The sequence below is a fragment of the Anolis carolinensis genome, chromosome 1 (assembly GCF_035594765.1).
Source record: "Anolis carolinensis isolate JA03-04 chromosome 1, rAnoCar3.1.pri, whole genome shotgun sequence".
Classification (NCBI taxonomy): domain Eukaryota; kingdom Metazoa; phylum Chordata; class Lepidosauria; order Squamata; family Dactyloidae; genus Anolis; species Anolis carolinensis.
The window spans coordinates 25,148,750-25,175,456 of NC_085841.1; the positions used below are offsets into that span (position 1 = coordinate 25,148,750).

At 37.5% G+C, this 26,707-nt stretch overlaps 1 protein-coding gene across 11 annotated transcripts in view; it reads right to left on the reverse strand.

The window, feature by feature from the left end:
- Window positions 1–26,707, reverse strand: part of camkmt (calmodulin-lysine N-methyltransferase) — a 796,752-nt gene that overhangs the window by 485,432 nt on the left and 284,613 nt on the right. For all 11 annotated transcript variants that reach the window (XM_062968944.1, XM_062968940.1, XM_062968943.1 and 8 more), the window contains 4 exons: window positions 24,363–24,423; window positions 13,524–13,578; window positions 12,375–12,438; window positions 4,313–4,379 (listed from right to left, as the gene is read on the reverse strand). In XM_062968944.1, the coding sequence (XP_062825014.1) occupies window positions 4,313–4,379; window positions 12,375–12,438; window positions 13,524–13,578; window positions 24,363–24,423 (247 nt within the window). The remainder of the gene's footprint in view (window positions 1–4,312; window positions 4,380–12,374; window positions 12,439–13,523; window positions 13,579–24,362; window positions 24,424–26,707) is intronic.

Genomic DNA, 26,707 nt, shown 5'->3' on the forward strand with positions numbered 1-26,707 from the left:
GGATCATTTATATATCTGTCATCATATTAATATTTAGCAAGCATATTGCAAAAAAGAACTACAGTAGAGTCTCGCTTATCCAACCTTTGCTTATCTACCGTTCTGGATTATCCAATGCAGTCTGCCTCCTGCCCGAATCCACAGCTGTTTCTCTAGGTAGCAAGGACTGAACTTTTTATGGATTTAACTTCGAACAATGTTGTTTCTGCAAATTCACTTTATGCAATTCTATCTTTATTTGTAGTCAATTTGAATTAGCCAATGTATTTTTAGTCAATGTTTTCAATACATTGCAATGTTTTGGTGTTAAATTCATAAATACAGCAATTACTACATAACATTACTGTGTATTGAACTGTTTTTTCTGTCGATTTGTTGTAAAACATGATGTTTTGGTGCTTAATTTGTAAAATCATAATGAAAATTGACATTTAATAGGCTTTTCCTTAATCCCTCTTTATTATCCAACATTTTCGCTTATCCAACATTCTGCCGGTCCATTTATGTTGGGTAAGTGAGAGACTTTCAGCAACAAAGAGTTTACTCTAACCAACTATTAACAGCAAACAGATATATATTCTATTTTCTGCTAAAACTAAATCGTTTCCACCCGATCTTCTGACAGCGAGGATGGTCTGAATGGCATCTTCAGCATAACCTTTAGCTATTGTGTTTTTATTTATTGTAATGTGTCTTAACTTGTTGTACTTTGTATATTGCTTTCGGGCCTTTGCCCCATGTTAGCCGCCCTGAGTCCCTGTGGGGAGATGGTGGCAGGATAGAAAAATAAAATATTATTATTACAGTAGAGTCTCACTTATCCAGCATAAACGCGCTGGCAGAACATTGGATAAGCAAATATGTTGGATAATAAGGAGAGATTAAGAAAAAGCCTATTAAACATCAAAATAGGTTATGATTTTACAAATTAAGCACCAAAACATCATGTTATATAACAAATTTGACAGAAAAAGTAGTTCATTACACATTAATGCTATGTAGTAATTACTGTATTTACGAATTTAGCACCAAAATATCACAATGCATTGAAAACATTGACTACAAAAATGTGTTGGATAATCCAGAACATTGGATAAGTGAGACTCTACTGTATTATTACTACTACTACTACTACTATTAACCTTTCTTGTTCAGCCTCCAAGATATAATTGCAACCAGCCTAGGTCAGGATGTAACTGGCCTCTTTGATGTAGCAGGTGATAAAGGCCAATTCTCCAGAACCTGAATGTTAACTATCTTGGAAAATCAAGGTTGACAAGGCAACCTACCACACCTGGAATACTGTGTCCAGTTCTGGTCATTGCAATTGAAGGGAGATGTTGGCAAGCTAGAATGTGTCCTGAGGAGGGCGACTAAAATGGCCAAGGGTCTGGCGAACAAGCCTTATGAGGAATGGCTTAAAGAGCTGGGCATGTTTAGCCTGCAGAATTTATTTTATTTTTTTCGTGTGAAAAGCATTGCATAATAAATAAGTTTAAAAGTGATAAAATAAAGGAATCACAAACAACTAAATAGTTTTAGAACAAAAGTGGGCAACATCAATAGCATTGTCCGTAGCTTTGAACAACAACTCCTCCGTGCATGAGGCAGGGCATTGTGGGCAAGCATACATATGAGGAGTTGTTTGTTCTGCTCCACAGTCACACAAGGTGGAGGATACCTCCAGGTAGTGCCATCTTGCCAAGTTGTCTTTTGATCTGCCCACTCCGCTTCTGAGTCTGTTCAGGGACTTCCAAGTTGCCCATTCTTGGTTTGCCCCTGGAGGAGGACCCTCATGGGGGGCCATCCAGTTGGGATTGCCTAGTTTAGCTGCCCAGAGGAACACCCTTGCTGTTGCTGGGGGAACATCAAAAGGAGTGGTGGTTTTCATGAAGCTCCTCCTTGACTTGAGTCTACTGGGAGGAGGCTGATAGTCATGCAGTGGGTGGCTTTCACAATGTTCGACCTTATTTCTCTCACCGTTAGCAGCAACTTCCCGTCGAACATTGCGGGGGCAATGCCAGCTAGCTTATAGAGTTTATCAACAGGTGTAGGTTTAGGGATCCTGTGATTATTCTACATGTTTCGTTCAGTGCTATGTCTACCTGCTTTGCATGGACAGACTTGTGCCAGACAGGACAGGCATACTCAGTGGTTGAGTAAGAAAAGGCCAGGGCTGATGTTCTTATTACTTGTGGGTCTGCACCCCATGTGCTGCCAGTAAGTTTCCGCAGGATGTTATTACGTGCAGCTACTTTGTGCTTGGTGTTCATGCAGTGTTTCCTATATGTTAGTGTTCGATCTAAAGTGACACCAAGATATTTAGGATGGAAACAGTGTTCGAGCTCTTGGCCTTCCTAAGTAGCTTTCAGTTTCCTGTTGGCTTCACGATTACGTAAGTGGAAAGCACACACTTGTGTCTTGGCAGGGTTAGGTTTCAGGTGGTTCTCTTTGTAGTAGCTGGAGAGATTTTTCAAGGCATTAGTGAGTTGGCTTTCAACTGTTTCAAAATCTTTTGCTTGTGTTGTTAGGTCAAGGTCATCAGCATATATAAAACTCTTTGTGAGTGGTGGTTGTGGTTGATCATTTGTGAAGATGTTAAACAAGGTCGGTGCAAGGACGCTTCCTTGGGGTAAACCATTTCTTTGCCTCCTCCATCTACTTTTCCTGCCCTGAAACTCCACATAGAAGCTGCAATTTTCCAGGAGGGTCTGGACAGTTTTTGTATCCCAGGTGATATGGTAGACTTTATGCAGCATTTTTCTATGTTGCACCGTGTCATAGGCTGCCGTAAGGTTCACAAAAACTGTTCCCGTAATGCAGCCTTTCTCATAGCCTTCCTCGATATGCTCAGTCAGATGAAGAATTTGACCTGTACAGTTTTTCCCTGGACTGAAACCTGCTTGTTGTGCAGTAAGCTTAGGTTCGATGACAGGTTCTAATCGATTTAATAGCATCCCCTCATAGACTCTATATAGATGACGTAAGAGGGAGATTGGTCGGTAGTTCCTGGCATTGGAGGCATCTTTACCAGGTTTTAAAATGGCAATGATCTTAGTTTTCCTCCATAATCTGGGAATCTGTTTGTGTGCCAAGCATCAATTGTAGAATTTGAAAAGCCAGTTTTCAGCTTTGGCCCCCAAATGTTTGATTTGCTCCATCATTAAGTCATCTAGGCCAGGTGCTTTACCAGCTTTACATCGCTTGATGGCTTCTCTGAGTTCTTTCAGGTTTAGAGGAGAAGACAACTGGTGGGTTTCAAGTTCTGGCACCCTGGCATCGCTTTTTAAACAGCCTGCAGAAGAGAGGGCTGAGAAGAAGCATGATGAGGACCATGTATAAATATGTGAGGGGAAGTCATAGGGAGGAGGGAGCAAGCTTGTTTTCTGCAGCCCTGGAGACTAGGATGCGGAACAAGGGCTTCAAACTACAGGAAAGGAGATTTCATCAGGAAGAACTTCCTCACTGTGAGAGCTGTTCAGCAGTGGAACTCTCTGCCCCAGAGTGTGGTGGAAGCTTCTTCTTTGGAGGCTTTTAAGCAGAGGCTGGATGGCCATCTGTCAGGGGTGCTTTGAATGTGATTTTTCTGCTTCTTAACAGGGGGTTGAACTGGATGGCCCATGAGATCTCTTCCAACTTTATGACTATTATTCTATCCATTGCAGTGTGCTCCCCAATACAGCAAACTGGCATCAGTTCTGAAAACCTTTCTTCATGGATACTGACTGGGCATTCCATTTTTCAGCATCTCCATCAGCCACCAATGTAGCTGTCACTTTTGAGTAATCTCATTTGAATAGAGTAGAAGAATAATTAAAATTCCTCAGATGAAACCTGGCTCATGGAACTGAGTATGTACAAGCAGGCATCAGGTTCAATAGTTTGGAAATGTAAACTAACTAAACACATTCCTGACTAGAGACTGGAGTTTCACCCTCCTGTTCTCCAGCAGAAAATAACTGTAAAGTGATGTATCTGCTATAATGATTCCAAGGGTACTTCCATACAGCCTTATAACCCAAAATATCAAGGCAGAAAATCCCACAATATCTCCTTTTGAATCCACACAGCCATATATTCCACTTCAAAGCAGAAAATGTGGGATTTTATTCAGCTGTGTGGAAGGGACTTAAGATGTAAGATATATTGAACTGGTCCCAGGTGACTCTTTTATTTATTTATTTATTTATTTATTTACATCACTTTTACCCTGCCTTTCTTGCCTGTAGGGACTCTTTTCCTTGTTCTAATACTTTATTTTAAAACAATATGCAAAAACAAACAAACAAACAAAAAACACAGAGTAGCTTACCAGCTTGAAACTGCTTTGGCTCGAAATACTCCCGTTTTTTCATTTCTTCTGATAATATCATTTACATCTATAACACATCTGTTAAGAATCATCCTTTCAAATAAATAACCAATTGAATTTCAACTATTCTTCACTGGAAGTATTAGAATAGAATCTTCAATTTTACATGTATCTAGAAAACTGTCATTATTATGAAACACCATCTACACATAAACACACACATTTTTACTTGATTACATAAATTGGCTGTTATTATTTTTATTATTAATAATACTAATTTTATGGCAAATCACATATATTTTATTATATTTCTTACCTCGATCAGACCTACCAGACCTATTTTTTTTTTTTCGTGTCAGGAGCAACCGGAGTTGCTTCTGGAGTGAGAGAATTGGCCGTCTGCAAGGACGTTGCCCAGGGGACGCCCGGATGTTTTGATGTTTTTACCATCCTTGTGGGAGGCTTCTCTCATGTCCCCGCATGGAGCTGGAGCTGATAGAGGGAGCTCATCCACACTCTCCCCAGGTGGGATTTGAACCTGGCAGCTTTCAGGTCAGCAACCCAACCTTCAAGTCACTTAGTCCACTACGCCATCTGGGGGCTCCTTACCAGACCTATGTACGGAAGGTATATGATCCAGCAACCTTGGTAAAACAAAGAAGGTCTAGACCGGGACCGTTGCCTTGATAAGAGGTTTTTAATTCCATTGAATTCATCATTCTCTCTCAGTCTGACCTACCCCACACAGTTGTTGGTAGGAGAGCAATAGGTGAGAATATAAACATTTTGGAGCAAAGGCAGGATATAAATGGAATAAACAAATGCACATTCATGGAAAGAAGAGTCAAAGCTTGAAATAATATGTTATAAATCATGATATAAGCTGGAATCCTGCAACAATGCCTAAGTTACTCTGTATTGTATATAAGAAATTTTAGTCAAAAATCAGTCCAAAAAAACTCAAGTCAACATATTGTACCTTAATGCATATCGAAAAAGGAACTATCCCCTCTTCATAGTAGAGTGGTAAAAGGCCAGAGCTTAGTCTATTCCAAGAGAATCTACAAGAAGCACAACTTTCCACTACTCTCTCTGCTGTGGCACAGCTTCTGGCCTTTTTGAATGCCTGGGTGGGGAAATGGCAGCAGTGGCCAGAGGACAGCTGGTTCGGAGTCTGCATTGGTGCTCATATTTCTCTAAATAATCACCATCAACTTATCTGTGGGTCATATCGAAATTCATAATTTTGGTCCCAAAATCTGCTCTAAACTTATACTTGAGTACGTATTACCGGTATAAGTTAAGGCTACTTGGCTAAGTAATTTCTCCCCACTTAATGGAAGCATCATTCCCCACACTCCAGAATAGATCTCCTTTTCCCCATACAGCTGGTGCTCAGTGTAAGTTTGGAATGGGAGAGTTACATTTGTAGAAATAGTATCACAATCATGACTTACCTGTCCCAACATATCTCTCCCAAAGAACCGGTGAGAGCATTAAGATCTGCCGGGCAGGCCCTGCTCTCGGTCCCACCCCATTTGCAAGCGTGACTGGTGGGAACAAGAGACAGGGCCTTCTCAGTGGTGGCACCTTGGCTGGGGAACTCCCTCCCCAGTGATGTCAGACTGACCCCCTCCCTCCTGGTTTTCAAGAAAAGAGTGAAGACCTGGCTATGGGATCAGAATTTGGATAGTGCAATAGAGAACTGGCATAATTGTAGGAATTCAAATGACAACTTCTGGACTAGGTATCATGGTTTTTAACAGTTTTATGGTATATTTTTATTTATTTTATGTATATGATGTATTGCATTTTATTTGTTTGTATATGCGGCATGGAATATTGCCATACTATAAGCTACACTGAGTCCCTTTCAGGGTGAGAGAGTGGGGGATATAAATATAGTAAATAAATAAATAAAGTACCAGACATGAATACAAAGCAGTTACCTGAACTGTTTCATATTCATGGTCGCTACATAGGGTTTTTCTACACTGGCCCCAAACCCTGATCTGGACCAAAAATTGAACTTGTATGTCCAGACAACATCCAAGGACTTCTGATTCAGAATGTGGAGGTTAAATGGGCTAGTGTGGATAACAAAACCTACTCTACAAAGCAAACCAGTCTGCTGTTCACATGGGCTAGTGCCACCATCCCCTTTCCACTGTGGTACAGGGAAAGAAGGATCAGAGTTGTGCTATTACCCTCACTGAGGCAGCCGACTAAAGAGAGTGGGGTTGAAGTATTTTAGGCATCCTGGACACCAGTCTCATTGCTGGAATATCTGAACAGCTCTGTGAAATCTGGGGGCAATCCAGAGGCATTCTGCTCTGCTAAATGTTTCTGTCAGATTTGGAGGTGGGGAGGGACCAGATCAGGAGAGGTTACTTAGATAAGTATACTTAAATTATTCTCAGCATACTTGGTATACTTAACTAAGGGTATGTCTACAGTGTAGAAATAATGCAGTTTGAAACCACTTTAACTGACATGGCTCAATGCTATGGAAAAAATATTTAGCCTTCTCTGCAACTCTACAACTCCCAGGATTTCATAGTAATGAGTCATGGCAGTTAAAGTGGCATCAAATGGCATTAGTTCAACTGTGTAGATGCATCCCAGGAAACTGATACAGGATCTTGCCCAAAATTTATTACATTTTGCAGAAATGATAGCATAATAACTTCATTTTTTCCAGCTGTTACAAGTTCTCATCATACTTTTCTTACTTGGTGCACTTTGAAGCTTTTTTCTCCAATAACAGCTAACAAAATAACAGAAAATAACAGAAAACGTGACTCATTAGTACTTCTGTTTAGTATTACCATTGTGATCTATTGAGGAGGAGATTGTTACATGACAGAGTTTGACAAATATTTTTCCAATTTCCAGAATACCAGTATAGATTGGTTTGTGTGTGAGGGGAAAAACTCACTTTGTTTATAGAAACTATGCATGTGTATATTTGTTATTATCCTTCTTTTCTTTCAGACAGGGAATGATCCTTCTGAAATGAGTTTGCCACCTGATGCATTTATAAGTATTATGTTAAAAATGGAAAAAACATTAAAGAATCTGCCTCTTAATCATGGGCATTTTAATTGTTACATTATTGAAATGCACTAGTTATCACAACATGTTAAAATCAACTAAATCAAAACTAAACTTTTATAATATAAATAAACTTTTCAGTAATTTTCAGTTGTTTTCACATTTTTGCATTTTTCTGATTTCGGATAATTTAAAAATTATATGCTACATGGTATTCCACTGCTACATATTTGGGCATCCTTAATGTAGGTAGGCATTATAAATTGCATATATTGCTATATAATCAAATCCACATATATTATAATCATTTTTATGTTGCTTCGCACTATGTTATTATTAAACATTTTCTAGGGAGCTGTGCTTGATTCCTGACTTTTTTTGAAGGACCATTGTTTCCTGATCTGAATTAATAAAGAAATGTACGTGGGGGCCCTTTCTCCTTGTGAGGCCTATTCAATTCCTCAAGGCAAGAGCAACTCATTAATGAGTAACGGATGGAAAAGTTTTTTTCATGCTTAAACTGCTGTTATTGTCACAAGACCTAAAAAGAAAGGCTAATTTCATTTAAGTGTAAAAATACGTTTAATAATAAAACTCAAATATCTTTCTTTTATCTAATACATTTAAGTTTGAAATATCTTCTTTAAACATTACAGGAAATAATACTGATTTTACAAGTAGATGTATAAAAACATGAGTATATATGTTCCATTGGATTACTTTAAACTTTATAATTCTCAGTATACTTTGTCGTCAAAAAAAGTTATAAATCGCTCCCAGAGCCACTAATAAATCATTTATGTCACAGTAGAATTTCAGTTATTTTAATTCTTTTAAACTGAGGGACAATATTATAAGTGCCTTCAAAATAGGTGATGTATATAAGTTGTTCTATTTTGTTACGTTTTGTCCTCATTTGGTCTTGTATCATTAACAGTTGAAGAATCAGTTTTATCATTCAATGGTAGTACACATGTAGTTCTTAGTTCTTTTCCCAACTGGAAGAAGTGTTTACCAAATGTGCATTCCACTGACAACGCAATGCTGAGAGATATCCACATGCAAATGAGCATTCAAATGTGCATTGAACCTCTCCCCTCAGCCAGGTTACTGAAACGTGTGCACATCCACTTACTGATAATTTTTCTTCCCGAATAAAAACTGAAATTGTTAGATTTCAACTCTGGATGCATTAAAATTTTGTGTCATTTATTTATTATAACTTTGAAAAATGTGCATATTTCTTAATTTAATATTCATTAAAATATCTACTATAAGAGAGAGAAGGGAAACACAGATTCGCCAATACTGGCTGGGAATACGTAGGTGCTCCCAGCATCCTGGTGTTTGTTCTACTGCCATGAGCTTAGTGGCCATAAAATCATGGAAATTGTGTTTACAAAGAGAAAGAATTCTGTAATGTATCACAGCTGATGCATCTAAGGAGGCCATGCTTATGAAATGTATGAATGCAGCAGACCTGCTGCAGAAGATCACAAAAAAGTTCAAATAACGTTATGATGATGATCTCATTTTTTGTGCTTTTGATCTGTCTTTTGAAATGCTTCCATGTCATCATTCTGAAAAATATTGTAATCTGACCCACAGAAAAAAAAGAAATGGAATGATTAATCTTGTAAGTGACTATGGACGATTTGGTTAATTGAGCAAATACACTCAAAGTGAGGCCAAATCATTTCCTTTTGAAAGAAATTTCCTTTCAATAATTTTAATTCAACTGTGTATAAATCAGTGCCTCAATCCTGTATTGTTATAATCATACTCACATCCCATGGTTATTGAAGTCATCAGAAGTTCTACATGGTGATAGCAGGTTTGTACCCAATATATATTATGTAATGTAGAAATCTATAAACTATAGCTTCTAGAATCAAACTACCCATGGTAACATGTGCTTTCTTAGATATGCTTCAATATTCCTTTTTATGTCTCTTCAATATGTCTTTCAAGTTAAGCCTGCTATGCGGGTTCATTGCTATTTATTACATTTCACATATTTTATTTTTTCCCTTAGCATGCTATCTGACTTACTAGTCAAAAAGTCTGCATTGCTGGATTACTAGCCAGACAACTTTAAGTCTATATATAACAAACTCAAAAACATAATATGGTTTTTGAAGACAGAAGATGGCTATTATTATTATTATTATTATTATTATTATTATTATTATTATTATTATTGCTGCTGCTGCTACTACTACTACCCCTGCTTGGAAAGTTAATAAGGCATTCTCTAACTTCAGTATTAATAAGAGGGTATAGCCATGTATTTATATCAACTTATACTACCATTCTACAGGTGATTATATGGCAGAGACAGAGTTTTAAACAGAATGTATTATTGTTTGGATGTTAAAGCTCTCAATTCAAGAATGTTAGAGTATTTCCCAGATCTTACTCAATATGGAGGAAGTCTATTTAAAACCTTAAAGAGTTAATACAAACCAGGATTGTGTATTCACATACCTGATATATATTGATTTTGTATTAAGAGAGCACATGCTTTGACATCCCCATAGTAAATAAAATTGTTACTCTCACAAATGAATTAACAATAAACCCTTCAAAGAATGATGGAACACAATATGCTCAGTGGTAACCTTTTTAAAAAATTAAATTAAAATAAAATCCTCACCCTCGGTATCCTCTGTGAATCATGCAAATAACAGCAACAATGCAGTATGACAATAATGATAATATAAAAGTGGATGCTCAGATGCAATGTACTATTGCCAGGTCGATTTTCAATTACATTTCACTGATGTATTCATTTGTTTCTTAATGTGTTCATCTTGCCCATTAAGAATAATTAGCAGGCTTGCTTAGTGATTTCCTGGCTTCTGACTGTGATTTTCTCTTCTCCTGGGTTGACATCATTTTGACTTTTTAGAAAAGATTTTTTTGATATTAAAGAATAACTGGCATATAATTTAGAGTTCCAAAGAAATTTAAAGGAGAAAAATAAACATTAATTTTAAATAAGCAGGGTATTTCATTTTAACTGCTCAAGAACAGAACACAATACTAAGCGCTTAATAATCCTGAAATATAGAATCTGGGGCAACAATATTTGAAACATGTTCACTTAGGGAGGTTTCTAGGTTCACATATTGGTTTAGCATACTGACAACAGCATTAAAAGTCAGCAGACGCATGCAGTGTATGTTTTTAAAAGCTTGGTAAACTATAAAAAAAATTAACAGGTAATATGTTTGTCTTATTTCAGCAGATTTTTTCTATAAATTATGAAATGGATAACATTGTTACATATATTATGAACTCTGATATAGCTTTGGCTTTCCACATGGGTTAAAATGGGCAGAAATATATCTCAGCTAGATTGATAAAGACTATTGGCACTATTTATAGCTTTGCCAAAATATTCTGAAATGTAAACCAATATTATAAATCAAATCCTTGAAGAACTACCTATGTTAATAGAGAAGGAATCATCATTGAAATTAAACTTTTTAATGGACATCCGAGAAACAATTACCAGTAACAAAAACGAACTAACACAGAATCCAAGTTAGCGACAAAATCCTTCATGGGTTTATTCAAAAGCAAGCCCTTTTGTGATCAAACAGGCTTACCCCTAAGTAAATTTTATCAGGATGGTAAACTTTATTTGGTTATTATACTTCCCAATTTAATTATATTCATTTCTACACCCATAGTCTTTACTTTTCCTTCATTTTTGTTTCCTTCGCAGTTTTGGTAGCAGGCAAAGCACAGAATAAGGTATGATCAATGTAGTATACTGAACAAAAGATCATGGTGTGTTTACAGATGGAGTGAAAATCAACAAAATTTTTCTATGTAAAACTACAAAAATAAAAATACTCTTCTCCTTCCCATTTCTGATACAATTAAGACTGTGTTTACTCTATATTCTTCAAGTCTTTTAAATAGATACAGTATAGGGAACTTGAGGTCTCCTAGAATGGGCAAAAGTATTTTCAAAGTCTGCCTACTAATGTTACCTTAAATGCATGTTGTAAGCACTTTCCCCTGTGTTATAAACTCACAATATACAGTGAACAGAGAACAAGAAACCACCCTATAATGGCTGTAACACAATACCTTTGACATTTAAACTACACCCTTTCCCAAGTGAAGACCCTTAACATGCAAATGCCATCATCATCAAGAACCCAAAGCAAACAGATATCTTCTGCATTTCACTCTCAATTTCTAACAGCTATTAATATTCACTATGGGACTCAGTGCTTTTACTATTGTAGACACTTAGTTAACAGAGAGGGAATAATTTGCAAGCACATTAAAGTGCAAATTTGTTTACCTACATATGTACTACTTAGATTAAATAAGAATGTGTTCCAAACCAGGAAGAAAATGACTGGCCCAAATGGGAAATAGATATTTTAAAACCCTGCTGTAAAAGAAATATTGGACAACTGGTAATTAACAGAGTGCTGACACATCTTGTAGAAAGCTAGGGAAAGGTTTGCAGCAGTAGCAGCATATTAACATCATCAAAACATCAACCCAACGTAAAATTAGATGAATAGATGCACAAATACTACAGCAATAGCAAAAGGTTGCACCTGAAAACAAACCCACAATAAAACAGGCTAGAAGAAGAAGAAGAAGAAATCAGACTGAAATTTATTACTTTGTTTTTTTAAAAAGAAAAGAAAAGAAAAGAAATTGTTATAAGAAAATCTTTGAATAACATCGTACTGGCATTTTTAATCGGGTTGCTTGGTTTTTTCTAAACACCTTTCATTTTTCTGGTGCAAAACAGAATGTGAATTTATTCTAGGTAGCACTATCGATCTGTTAAAGAATGTTATATATTTAATTACTTATACTAAATATGTATGTATTTGTACATGAACACACACACTCACATACATTATTATTATTATTCCCAAGCCTTGCTGTCTTTTTAATATCAATTGTTGCCCAGCCAGTCAAAAAGCAAAGAGCCCAACAAACCAGTTTTCTATCTGAATAAGGATACTTTTGATGGCCTTTTCATTTCCATCAGTTAACAGAACTTCTTTGACATCTGCAGAAATAGCAACCTGGAAAGGGGGGGGGGGGAGAGAGAGAGAGAGAGAGAGAGCACAGCAAACAATGAACAAATATGCTTGTCTGTGTGGAAGTGAAGACAGGAGTGACAAGCCTTCAGTATCATGCTTCCTCACCTATTTCTCTGTAACAGTCTTCAATCTTTTTTCATTTTATGTCTGCATTATTTTAATCATTCAATCAAATCAGTCAATACTTTTATCATTCCATTTGCGGGAGCCTCTATCTTGCTATCATTCTGTTCCGTAATTGCATTGTGACAGCGGATGATGGTATTCTGAGAGGCTTTCATTTGCGGGCTTCTGTTTATCTAGTAGAGCCATCATACGAGGCTGTCACTCTGCCTTTCAGCCTGCTTCTGTCTGACTGCCTGATGCCCTTCATATAACTTTGCATTGCAGGCAGATGGCTTTGTAAGGGTAATTTTTTTGTGAGCTTTGACATGCTCGCACATTGGGCTGTAACCTCGACACATTGTGCGAGAACGACAGGTTTGTCAAATGCCAATCAGTGTAACAATATGCTTTTATTTGTAGAGACATAAAAACTTGTCTAATGCACTGCACTGCTACATAATATCTCCTGAATACATGACTCAGAACCCAGAGAATGGTGAATGACGCTCCTGAATGGCCAATCTAATTCAAAAGAATCTAATTACCGAGAGCTCTGGATCATGTTTGTTGGTGTAATAATGCAGGCAAAACATTAGCAGCTATATCATGGTGCTCCAACTGTGATTCGCCAGGCTATTCCTGTATCTTAGCAAATGCGGGACTATAATCTGAAAGGGGTGGGGGGGCCTACAGCAATGGCAATGAAAGACAGACCGTACGTGGCCTGGGATGTCACAACAAGAGATATTGACTACACTGAGGTAAAATGTTTCTGCTCATCGAGGCAACCATAAAATCAATATGATACGAAAGCAAGTCAATCTAGAAGGTCTCTCAAGACTCTGCAGCTTGACCGCAGCTGATTCTGTTGACAGTTCTCTGACCCAGCAGTTGGAGGCACTGGAACATTTTTCTCTTTTGTTCCTCCCTCTGAATAGAATTGGAATTGAGAAAAGACCTACCATAAGCCCAGCCAAGCATGTCATGCCACCCCCTAGCTCACACACAGCAAGGCCCCTGAAAGAGAGAAAGGAAATGGTAGAACCCATACAAATTAGATGAAAATGGTCAGAGAGACATATATGTTACAAGAACAAATTGCCATCTGTAGCAGGCGTCGAGGTGCGAGGAAGTAGCAGAGGCATGACTGGGCTACCTCATGTCGTTTTGTGTTTTAAAAATAATTATGAAATAGAAAAGTCACAAAGCAGGCAAAGCAATGGGGGTTCCCTCATTAACGTTCAGTGCAACATTACCACCGCTGAGCTGAAAAAATCTGAGAAGGTTCTTTTTTCCCCCTTGTCAATGGCACTGTCTTGTAGAACTAAACTAGCTAGAGTAGCGAAAGATAATTGTTAGGAAAGGATAACACGGTTAATTCACATTCATTCCTTCAAAAACAGTTAGACAAGTAAATGAAGGAATTAATATTATTTCTCACTCTCTCTCACACACAATCCTTTTCTCCCACCCTCCAGAGGCCTATAGAATGAAATATTTAAGATTTGTAACAGAAACTGTAACATTTAAAATAAGCTATATAACTTACCTTTGGAAAAAAGCAGCATGGAGGTAGGGAATATAGCTCATGAATTGGCACTTTAATTGTAAGTGAACTGAAAAAGATTCAGTTGGAAAAAGCTTCCTAGCAAAACTATTTTGCAAGTAAATGTATTTTAATGAAAGTCCCATTGACCTCAGTGAGGTTATTCAAAAGTAGGAACAATTATGATTAATATCCATAGCATAAAGTTCAACAACTTAACAAGTTAATGCAACATGAATACTTTGCTCAGAAATAAAAATTGTAAATGTGCCTATTGTCTCTCATTATTCAGACAATTATATTTATCAACAAACTATTATTCTTTGTGGATTAAAATACCATTTCAAAATTGTTATAGGTCTCTTGGTAGATAAAACCATTTAAGAACTCCCACTAGAATTGTTCTCAGGATCTTCCCATCCCTTGGATCAGTAGGAAAGGATAATTTTCTCTCAACTTTTCGTCTTCTCCAAGACAGACACCAGAAAAACAAAAGAAAACCTTATTACAGATTTGTTTAAAAAATCTAATTAAGGAAAACATTAGCAAATAATCAGCCAGAATAAATTCAGCAACTATCATGGCAGAAAATGTTCAGAAAGAATAGAATACCAGGAACCTAATCCCCATGAGCAGGTCCCTTGTTTCAAATATTTGGGAGTAGTCTTCCACTCTTCCAGCAGCAGAAAAGCACATGGAGGCTTTGTGGCTGAGAATGCACAAAGGAGTTTGTCTGCCATACTAAAATACCTGAGGTCAAAAGGGGGGCATTTTATACCAGCGGCACTCAAACTTTTTGAAGCCAAGTCAATGGCCCAACTCCTTTATGGGGCCCAAATAGGACCATTTTCTGACTTTGCCACACTGGAGACTGTCCAATCCAAATTCCTAAGTTCTGCCCTACAGGTGCCAAGGTGTGTCTCCAACGCCATCCTTCGCCTGGAGACTGGCTTCCTGAGAGTTGAGGCCAGGATGTGGATGGTAATATTGAATTACTGGCTCAGACTATCCCTCGCATCCTTGGGCCCTGCACCACTCTCTATGAAGGACAACTTTCAATCTAACCAGCCTGGGATATGACCAGGCCAAAGCCCAGATCAAACAATGCATAACAGACATTGAACGCCAAATAGATCTGTCTATTGCCCCATCCTTTATCACCAATGGAGACAGTAGGGGCTCTATGTCCCCTATGGAATATTTCACTATGCTGGAGATAGCCAACCATCGAAGAGTCTTCACCTTGGCTCGATGCCATGTGCTTCCAACTGCAGTACTAGAAGGTTGTTACCAGAAGACCCCATACTCTGAGAGGCTATGTCCCTGTGACTCAGGTCACATAGAAACAACAGAACATGTGCTTCTGCAGTGCCTGTTTTATAGAGACATTCGTTCACGTCTCATTACGCCATGGACAACTAAATACCCAGGATGCTCTGGACAATTTTACATAACCTTACTGCTCTCAGATACCATCTTGGCTGTGACATACAACATTGCCAAGTTCTGCACGGCTGCAATTAAAATTCGGCAGACGATGATTGAGATCCAAAAGACTTAAGCACCTCCTACAGAGTATAGATGGGAAATCAGAAATAGACTGATAATTATAGTTCTAGACTGTTATTTACAGTCATGGTTACTCCCCCTCCCCCCGGTGTCATCCCCATTCTCTCCCTTGAGACTGCCCCAGAGGATCCTGTGGGATTAGTTGGGCTTCAATAGTTACTTGTATGTGGTCTTTAGCCTAGATTTTAAATTGGTAAATAATTCAATTTTATAATGGTTTTCATATTTTTTACTATAATTTTATTATTATTAATGAAGTCTGACATGGATGTACAGAACTGGGTACCTCTGTTATGAGCTGGTCATTGACCGTAATAAAAGTTTACTTACTTACTTACTAATAAGCCATAGTGAAGTTTAATCACACGTTATTGCATCTAGATGACCTAGCATACTGCTGCTAATATAAAAGTGAAGCAACATTGTTTAAATAACTCCATTTAGCAGTACCAGTGAATATCTGAACTAGTATTTTTTCATGTCATTGACCTCTAGTTTAATTTTATGTCCAGACCAATCTATTGATTTATTAATGTGACCATAGTAGAAAACAATAGCTGACTCTAATAAATATAGGAATAGAATATAATCCCTATGAATTTCTTATCTTTCATATTTATGGAAGAAGCACTACTGTATTTATATATTACTTTCACAAAAATACAGACCCACCTGGACAGCAAAATAGGGAAGAATTTGGGTTTGATTGGAAAATTAGGGTTTTTGTTTTTGTTTTTTGTTTTTTTGCAGGACTCCTGGAGGACATTCTGATATGGTACTCTTTGGGGTGTATAAAAACATTGTCCAAGTGTGCCAATGTCCTCACGGTACCAACATATCTTGCAATATCCTACTCTCAAATGAAGCATCAGGGCGGAAGTAATTGTCAATTTTAAATGTCGGATCAATCTAAACGTAGAAGCCCATGATGTAGCTACTTGCCTAATCTCCTCCAGGGGAGATCTATTCCAAAGAGCTTGTGCTACTTTTCTGACTGAATGAATTGTAACCTCTACTGAGGAGTGTTTTCCAAAATATGCACAGGCCAACAGGATATAACCACACAGCTTGCTGAAGACAGATGTCCATGGTACATTATCATACATAGATGAATGTATAAGAATATGTAAAAAAATCCAGAGTTTCAAATGAAAGTTGAAGTTGTGAAGCAGACCATGCACACTGGGGATAATAAATCAAACATCACAAGAGAAAGTCTCCTTATAGTAAGCCTTCAGCACATCTGGATAGACATGGTGACTGCATATGGAAACCATGGTTGTTGTGGCAGTGTACCACAATGCACTATCAGATTACCCTTGCTTATTGCTCTTGGAATGTCCAGAAAATCAAGAGAGACAATGGGAGAGGACAAAAGCATACTTAAGGCTGCAGACCTAGGGTGACCCATAAGCATCATTCATATTTACACCTGGGCTTGGAAGCCTTATCATAAAATATATGGGCATTTTCATTGTAGAGAAAAGATCTTTTTCTAGTCAATTAGTATGTCGAACAAGCCAATCTCCCAATGAAGTCTTGCCAACTACTTTGCTTTGTCAGAAGAGAGCTGAGATGGAATTTTCTCCTAATTCATGACTGCACAGATTTGCCAGTGGAAGGGAATCAATCAATCAATATGTCTATCTATTAATATATGCCTTGAAGATACACTGTATGATGGAATAAAGAGATGGTTATTCTTGATTCTGTCCTGGAGTTCAGACACCTAGTTAGCTTGATACTCTAAGATATTCATACTCTTATCTATCTTTGAAAATAAGACTTAGATGTGAAACCTACAAATCTTCATAGTAAACCATCAAATAAGTTAACATTTGCGCTATCTGAACCAAATTACACTGCGGGCTGGAACATCATCCCCATCAAAGTTGGTAAAGAGCTATCTATCTATCTATCTATCTATCAAAACACACTCTGAATATCAACATCTACTGACTCATTTAAAGATCTGAAAGACTTGTATCTCCTTGTCCATCCCTTAGGAAATGTAGGGAAAGGAACATAATTTGCATCTTTCTAGATCCCACTCCAGTAGGCAACCTGACATCAACACTTCCTTTAAATATATCTTATGATCTAGAATTTAAGGATGTTTTTGATGGAAGAATAAACATTTATGTATTTATTTACAGTATTTATATTCCGCCCTTCTCACCCCAAAGTTGTCTTTCTCAACTGCAGAGTATGCCTGTCCTGTTTGGCACAAGTCTGCCCATGCAAAGCAGGTGGACATAGCACTGAATGAAACATGCAGAATCATCACGGGATGCCTTAAACCTACACCTGTTGATAAACTCTACAAGTTAGCTGGCATTGCCCCTCCTGACGTGCGACGGGAAGTTGCTGCTAATGGTGAGAGAAAAAAGGTCGAACATTGTGAAAGCCACCCACTGCATGACTATCAGCCTCCTCCCACCAGACTCAAATCAAGGAAGGGCTTCATGAGAACCAGCACTCCTCTTGATGTTCCTCTAGCAGCAGCAAGGGTGTCTCTCTGGGCAGCTAAACCTGGCAATTCTAACTGGATGGCCCCCCAAGAGGGTCTTCCTCCAGGGGCAAACCAAGAATGGGCAACTTGGAAGTCCCTGAACAGACTCAGAAGCGGAGTGGGCAGATCAAAAGACAACTTGGCAAGGTGGCACTACCTGGAGGTATCCTCCACCTTGTGTGACTGTGGAGCTGAACAAACAACTCAGCATATGTATGCTTGCCCACAATGCCCTGCCTCATGTACAGATGAGGAGTTGTTTAAAGCTACAGACAATGCGGTTGCTGTTGCCCGCTTTTGGTCCAAAACTATTTAGTTGCTTGTGATTTTTTTTAAATTTTATTTTTATTTCCATTATTTGAAATGTACAATGCTTTTGACACGAAATAAATAAACCCCAAAGGGGACTCAGGGTGGATTACAATGAACATATATATGGCAAACATTCAATGCCATCAGACAAACAACATACAGTATAGACACACAAAGGCAATTTTAATATTTCCAGCTTCATTAGGGTATTCCAGCCACAGGGGGAGATGTTGCTTCATCATCCACAAGTGACACCGAGTGACACCCTCATTCCTTTCCATGTGCTGGCAGTTTTATGGTGTAGTAAATTAGTTAAATTAGCCTCCTGCATAAAGCGTACCTAAATTTCCTAGTTGACGGATGCAACTATCTTTCGGGCTACTTAGGTAAACAGCAAGCTGGGCTATTTAAACAGGCAGGTTTAGAATCTTTCCTGCTATTTATCTAGGCACATGTATTCATTACATCTGTTGAGGAAGCCAAACATCTATAACAGGCATCTATATAGGAATGTGTATGTCTCTAGCAGTTATTCACATACACTATTCTGTTGAAGACATGTATACCTCTCAGGCATTTCAATATATTTCACATACATTGCAGTGCATACTGCTAATCATAAGAATGAAGTTTGTTATAGTGGTACTCTTATATTTTGATTTATATCAAAACTCTTGCCCATCCAGGGGTTGAACATGCAGAAAATGGTTTCTGTCCTTGGCTTTCTCACCAACCATGTTCTGTTGCGCTTTTTCCTCTTTTTATAGTACAGTACTTGCAACCAGGTCATTGACATTTCCTGGCAAATGCAGGTATGGGAACGTAGATATGGCTTTCTGCCAGGATATATACTAATCTTACTTATCTACCAATCAAAGGTGAATTTCACTGGATTCTCTTGATTTGGTTATGTGTCATCAAACAGGAGTAAGATCTAGTCTGTTTTGACAGACGGCTTTGGATAAAAAAGGTGTCCTATTATAATTTTTCAGTTATAAGGAAGAATGATGAAAGAATGAAACAATGGTGAGAATGATGTGATTCAAATCCAACAACACATACCAGCCAAGATCGAGTTCTTCTGTGGATTGGGCTAGGAGGGCACAGGGATTCCCATGAGTTCCCAAGGAGAAAACCAGTATGTTAATTCTCTGTTCTTCAGCATGCTTTCCCCCATATTATCTTCAATTTTTCAAAGGGGGATAGTGGCTTTGAGCAGTCGAGTTAAATCCCTACTCAACCATGGAAACTCTCTGGATGACCTTGTAAAAGTCAAACTCTTTCATTCTCATAGAAAGTTAACGGCAAACCTCCTGATAGGCTGGCCTTGAGGTCATCACAAGTCAGAAACAGCCTGAAGATATACAACAGCAACATGTGTAATAGAACAATTCCAATGTAATCCAATTAATGCCTAGAGAAACTGTGGAATTCAGAGAAACTTTAAAAACTAAATATACATTAGTTTAAAGGGCAAAATATACAGAAGCAGAACTGGGCAAGTATTAGTTCGGAAGAAAAGCACAAAAAATGTTTTTGGAAGAGATGGAGTGTTTGCTGGTCTTGCCCATCTGGGTGGAGGATGAGACTGATTTTATAACAATCTCATACTACACAATTACACAATTGAGCAATTACAGCTTCCACTTTTTAAAAAAGCCACCAACCAGGGATCAGAATATGGACCAAATGGGGTGGTATAACTCATATGTTGGATTTCATATGTGAAAAAGCAAACATGAGAACAACTTTGAAGCACAAATATAGTGACAGTATGAAAGGATCATTGCCATTCTTTCTGAGAAAAAGGACTAGTGCGATAAACAAGAAAATGAGATAATGTGTGTGAGAGATAGAGATTCAAAAATAAAAATTCAGAAATATGGTTGCCTAGTCCTGTAACAGAAAAAAATCCATTATGTCCAAATATGGATTGTTGGTTATTCAACAGAAATATCTATATTTCTGGTTACTTTGTTGTGTGCCTTCAAATTGTTTCTTACTTATTATGACCCTAAGAAGAATCAATCACAAGGTGCTCTAGTGGCAAAAGTTATTCAGACTGGGTTTGCTTTTGCTTTTCCTAGAGGCTAGAGGATATCACTTATCCTGTGGGTTTCCATGACTGAGGGCCCTTCCGCACTGCACTTTATCCCAAGATCTGGTTTCAGATTATCTGCTTTAAAGTGGAATATACAAGTCCCCACTGCCAGACAACCTGGGATAAACAGATAATTTGGGATCATATCCTGGGATATAGGGGCAGAGTAGAAGGAACCTGAGTGGGGATTCAAACCAGGGTCTCCAGACACATAATCCAGTGTTCAAGCCACTATACCACCCTGTGTCTCAAGACTTCTGTTCATTAAATTAAAAAAGCAACAAATCAATTACTTCTCCAATATACTGGGTTTTTAAAAAAATCAAGAGTAGGCTTTTGAACCTTGCTGTTGACCTTGTTCATTGACCCTGCTGAAATTTCCCATCCTCAATCATATGGTTTGTTTGCTTTGCCCATTTAAGAAGTAAACTTTATACTTTAAGTGCTACTGAAACAAAGTTATGACAATATATTTATTTTCTTACTTATTCTATTTATATTCCATCTTTTTCAACCCCAAAGGGGACTCAAGGCGGCTTACAGATAGGCAACAATTCAATGCCTTAAAAACAATATACAATTAAAATAAACATTAAAATTAAAAATAAAATTAAAATACATTAAAACATTTTAAAACATTACAATTACAATTAAAACCACACTATCCTCCATCATAATCCAGGCCATTCCAGTAATCATTGCAAATAATTCCAAATCCATCTATTGCACTATAATTATTCTCCAAACGCTTGAACCAAAAGCCACATTTTCACTCTCTTTCTGAAGGTCAGGAGGGAGGGGGCTGATCTAATTAGGAGTCCTGGTCTTTTAAAAGACCAGGACCTCAAATTTACTACAGTACTTATATTATCCTTCTTTCATGGAATATGTTTACATCTTTAAAATGAAAAAAGAGTGGTTAAGCAAAAATGCTTAAAGTGCATATTTTCATGTAAATACTACTTATTCTTTAGGCAGCACAAGTACAAGTAAACATTACTTGGTCTTTAGGCAGTATGTATTTCCAAATGAGGCTATTTCTTTAAAGCATATTATTGAAAACCTTCATGTAAATAAGTATATACTTACAGATAATAGAGCTTGTTAAAATATGCCCTATTAGCATAAACAGCTCTTTGGAACCATTGTAGTCTTTTCAATAAATATGTAATTTGGTGATCTTTATAAAATGAGAATTAAATATGAAAGTCCTCACCAACCAAAACTGGGCAGGTCACATACTTGAGTATATAGCAGCAATTAATACCTGCTAAAGCCAACAGAAAGCATGGCTTTCATGAAACTTGATCTACCATTTTAAGAGGTTAACTCATTGGTTGTAGTTGGGCATGACACTTTCACTCTCAATCCTACATCTGTAAAAATGCAAGTAGCAGTAATTACAGAATGGCAGAGACAACCCATCATCTGATCAGAGGAAATATCTTGCCTTGAAACATTGGCGTACGGTGCACTTCTTGGTTGGACCACATGCCACTGGGGCATTATGGTTCAAAGCTCTCCGTTGAAAGGAGATTCCCTACTTTCTTGTATGAAGAGACAACATCCTAAGATGGAAAACCTGCATGTACCATATACTCTATTTCTCATTAAACAAAGGTTCTGTTCTCTTCACAATTCCCTTTGTGCATGTAGTAATCCACAAGTTTTCCATTGTCTTCAAATATGTCATTTCAGATAGTGGAGTGTGAAAGAAGATATTTCAGGGGAGATATTTCCAGCATTGGTTAAAGGCATGTCAAAATGTTCTTGTATACTTGTAATGAAGTTTTGAACTCCATAGTAAACACAGATTTGCTCTTTGTTTGATGTGCAGTATTGTAAGGGGTTCTTTGTTTAATACTTGTGCAAGTTTTTTTTAACCCTAATGAGGAAACTGGTTCTTCTCTTGTCAACCCTCTCCAGGAAGGAACACTGACCATGTTGTGCAAGTTTGAAAGTTTGTCTATTCTTTTCTGCTAGGTTTTGTGTTTCCTACCAGAAAATTAATATATAAGGATACATTAGCCATACAGAAAGCAGCCATCTGACTCCATGGGGGTGAATTATCTAAATACATTCTTTGCTGTTTTCCTGAGTCCACTTGTCTTGCTAGTGGGGGAGCTAAGTTTTGAGGAAGTAGCAGAAATCTCACAGAAAGGCGCACAAACTAGTAGCAGAACCCTTGTTCTGACATTTCTCTGACATTGCTGATCGGCGGGGGAGGGGGGAGGGGGGATCCGATAGCAATGATGGGAAAGGCTTTTGGCTGAAATCTCAGAACGCTGGTGCCTGCTGTTATATGTAATACTAGGCTAGCTGGATAGATAATAAGACCTGGTTTAAGGCAGGCTCATGTGTTCTTAGGGATATACTGAAGAATTGTTCTTCTAAAAACAACACTGCAATTATTCATTTCAACAGCATAGTGCTGAATGAATATCGATGGAGTAGTCCACATAGCTACCTTGCTACGAAGATTGGAGAAAAAGCAAAAGATATACAAACTTAAATAGCTGAATGACTCTATATGTCCAATATATAGAGTTTGCTTTGTAAACAGGTAACACAAAGCAATGTTAGTAGACAGGGAAGGTTAAATCCGCAGTGTTGTAGAAATGAAAGAGGATGTTAACATCAACCTGGAGGACCAAGCATGTTGTCCCTGAATATCTGCAGAAAGGTGAATTGAAATATTGGACTAATAATCCACTCACACTTCAGACAGTTCAGTTTTTCATGGAGCAACCAATAGTCTTATTGGCATAAGACACTTTCTAAATTTCTAGAAGTTCATGGAATTAATGTAATGAAGATGATGATGATGATGATGATGACGATGACAACAATGATGGTTGGCAATGTTGCTCCCACAATTACAAGAAATCTTGTACAAAGCAATTCTTCAAAGTCAGTCATGGAGCATCTTTGTCCCATTCAAGGTATCTGTTCCTTGACTGCCAGAACTGGTAACAAAGATAGCAACTGGGCTGGCACAACTGTCTCTACACAATATCTCTAAAGTGCATTGTCTGCAAAGAGAGAGTGCATGGTCTTGGCAATCTATTTTGGTGTTTTAACACAACGCTGCTCTGGTACATTTAGTAACAGAAGCATTGTTAGTAGTGATAGATCAAAGTCTCAAAAATTGGATTGACCCCCCCCCCCCAATAGTCCCTTAGCAACAGATTTCCATCAAGTGAAAATTTCTATAGCCCACCATAGCCAATAAACTTTGCCTATTGTTTAGTGGGGGGTTTGTACTGTACCCGCATGACTAGATGTGAAGTCTGGTAACTGTTGGTACATAACTATGTAAAATACACAGAACATAATGGCATAACACATTCAGGGAATGCCAGAAAGACTCTAGTATCAAAGCTTTTCATTAAAAATGATCCCCCACCTTCCCAGAGAACTCTGCTGACTTTCAAAATAGAAGTCAGAGCAAAGGATGCCTGTTTCCCCTCCTTCCCCGACCTTCACAATCAGTGCTGATCGATTGGTGCCTCACTTTTGTTTCCCAAAAATCAAAGTGAAATAAAGCGCCTTGAGTGGAAATCAAAAGTCTTTGACATATAGCAGAAAGCTTGCTGTGCAATATTAGTACCCAAAGGCAGCTCCAAATTCTTTGTTAAGAGCAACATGCTTTCACCTTGAACTTTTAAAAAACTCAATCGGATGACTTAAATCATAGCAATCTTTACTATGCAAATATAACTAATGGATTAGAAAAGGTCTTTTATGAGTTGTTTTTGTACCTGAACTGTTCATGTTGCTTGAGGCAGTAGTAAGCTAGTACTTCTTCTGAAGGCCAGATACCTATGAAACACAAACAAAAATGCAGAGGAACAATCACTTTATGAGGAGAATCTCTCTTTATATTTGAAAACATATTTCTAGTTTTATCCAAAGTCTTTTTCTGTGTTCTTAAACTTAAGACAAAAAGCAAAATAGTATATGATACAATACTAGAGGTCAATAATACCCATGGGAGGAATATATTCATTATTTTATTTACTTTATTTATACCCCGCAACTAACAGTCACACACTTTGATCAATTTAGAACAAAACAAATACAAAAATTAAAGCACAAAAGTATTGTGTGTGTTAGATTAAAATATAGTTCAAATACAATAAGTACAATTAAAATGCATTTTAAAACACCCAACCCCCTCCCCCCTAAATCCCACCCACAACCTCTCCAGCAACATGCCCCATGTCTCCCCATGATATATTTTCTCCATTACGTGGATTCATTTTGGTTTGTTTTTCTTGAATTCTACTTGAAATAAAATAATTATAAAATTAACAGAACTCATTTGACTCTTTCCCCCATTCCATATACCAAAAAGTAACAGGGGATAGCAATCCTGATGTTCTATGCACTTATAAACATTAAGTAAAAAATATCTTGATACCACGTAAGATACAACACTTACACCATACAACATACAAGTCACATCAAGATTTCTCCAATATGAATAATGACCCAGGCTTGCAAAAAACTACACAGAAAAATCTTGATCATGTAGCACATACATGACCAATTTTGGATGAAACAATACCTAACAGAAGAATGAGATGTCAGTGGCTATGCTATATTGCCTAACTCCACTAGTTTGCAGGCCTCCATACTCTTTTAACATTTTGTCAGATTGTCTATCTAGTATTTCTTTCCTGAAACATTTGCCAGAATTTTGTCTTATGGTGAATGAAGTATACGTTGACGCATGCAGTCTGTTACCACGGCTCAGTTTTTTTTTTTTTTTTAGCACAAGCAGGTAAACAAACCAAAAATGGTTTGTAGAATATACTGTCCTAATCCAGGTCCATGGTCTATTCCCCCACCCCCACCCCCCAAAACAAGACAGAATTCAAAAGACAAGAACGAACCATAGTTTATGATCCTGGACTTGGGAAAGGGAATATAGTCAAGAATCTGGATTGTAGTAATACAGCAAGAACCATTATTGTAAACCATTTTTATTAGATGGGGGGAGTCAAGTATTAGCAATACTTTAGCTTCTAGCCAAGTTCTTCAGAATCTTGTCTTACCGTTATGTGCAAACATCCTTTGGGAATGTTGTATTTGTAGAATAGTGACTAGGATTTGAAATGAACCATCCTATTTGGTTATGAAGTTCACTGATTCTTTTCTAGTCAGATTATTCTCTTTCCTACTAATCTACCTCACATTTTAAATGTATTAGCCTAAATTTACACTCTGTCCTACAAGGAGAGGTAAAAATCTAACAACACATAAAACAACAGTAATACTATTTGCGGTCATCCAACTGAATGGAACTGCACTGCTTAAGTACGCGAACTGTGAGCAAGCTGGTACATTTCAATTGTCCTCTCAGCTAAGGATTTGCTTAACAGAGGATCTCAAGGAAGGACTATTTTCAGTTTGCAGCGATAACAAGATGCTTGAGAAGGAGGAGGCGGTGGAAGGAGAGGAGAAGGAAGAGGAGAATGGCACTAATATCAACCTTATGTCCCATCACACACACACACACACACACAATGCCAACTTTTCCTAACAGAGAAGCTTGCATGATTAAAGGTATTCTAATATCATAATTGCAATAGTATTGTTTGTAATGAACACACAAATGAATAACTGCATTAGTAGTTAACTTTGTAATAATAGTATTGATAGTGACTAAAGACCTTTTTATTTAGGCAGGCCTTTGGCTCTTATTCATGAGGCAGAAAGGGCTTTTAATGGGGTGTTCTATGTGCTTTTTTGTCATTTTTAAATGTCTTAAAAACTGTTTGAAATTTGCTTTTTTAAAAATAGAATTGTTTGCTTATGTTTCAAACATTTGTACTAATCATGTTTTTAGCTGCATTTTAAAATTAGTTTTATGCCACCTTGGGTCCTGTCCTAGGAGAAAGGTGGAATATAAAATAGACAGAAGAGAGAGAGAGAGAGAGAGATACGAAATCTGTGGCTGCATTATTTGAACGATTTGAAGCTATTTTTGTTCCACATACTACAGTATTTCTGTATCCCTCCAACGCTCCCAATTTGGCAAAGGCAATCCTGATTAATCCTCTACCATCCAAACTTCTAAATGGCTTTTAAAATGTCCCAA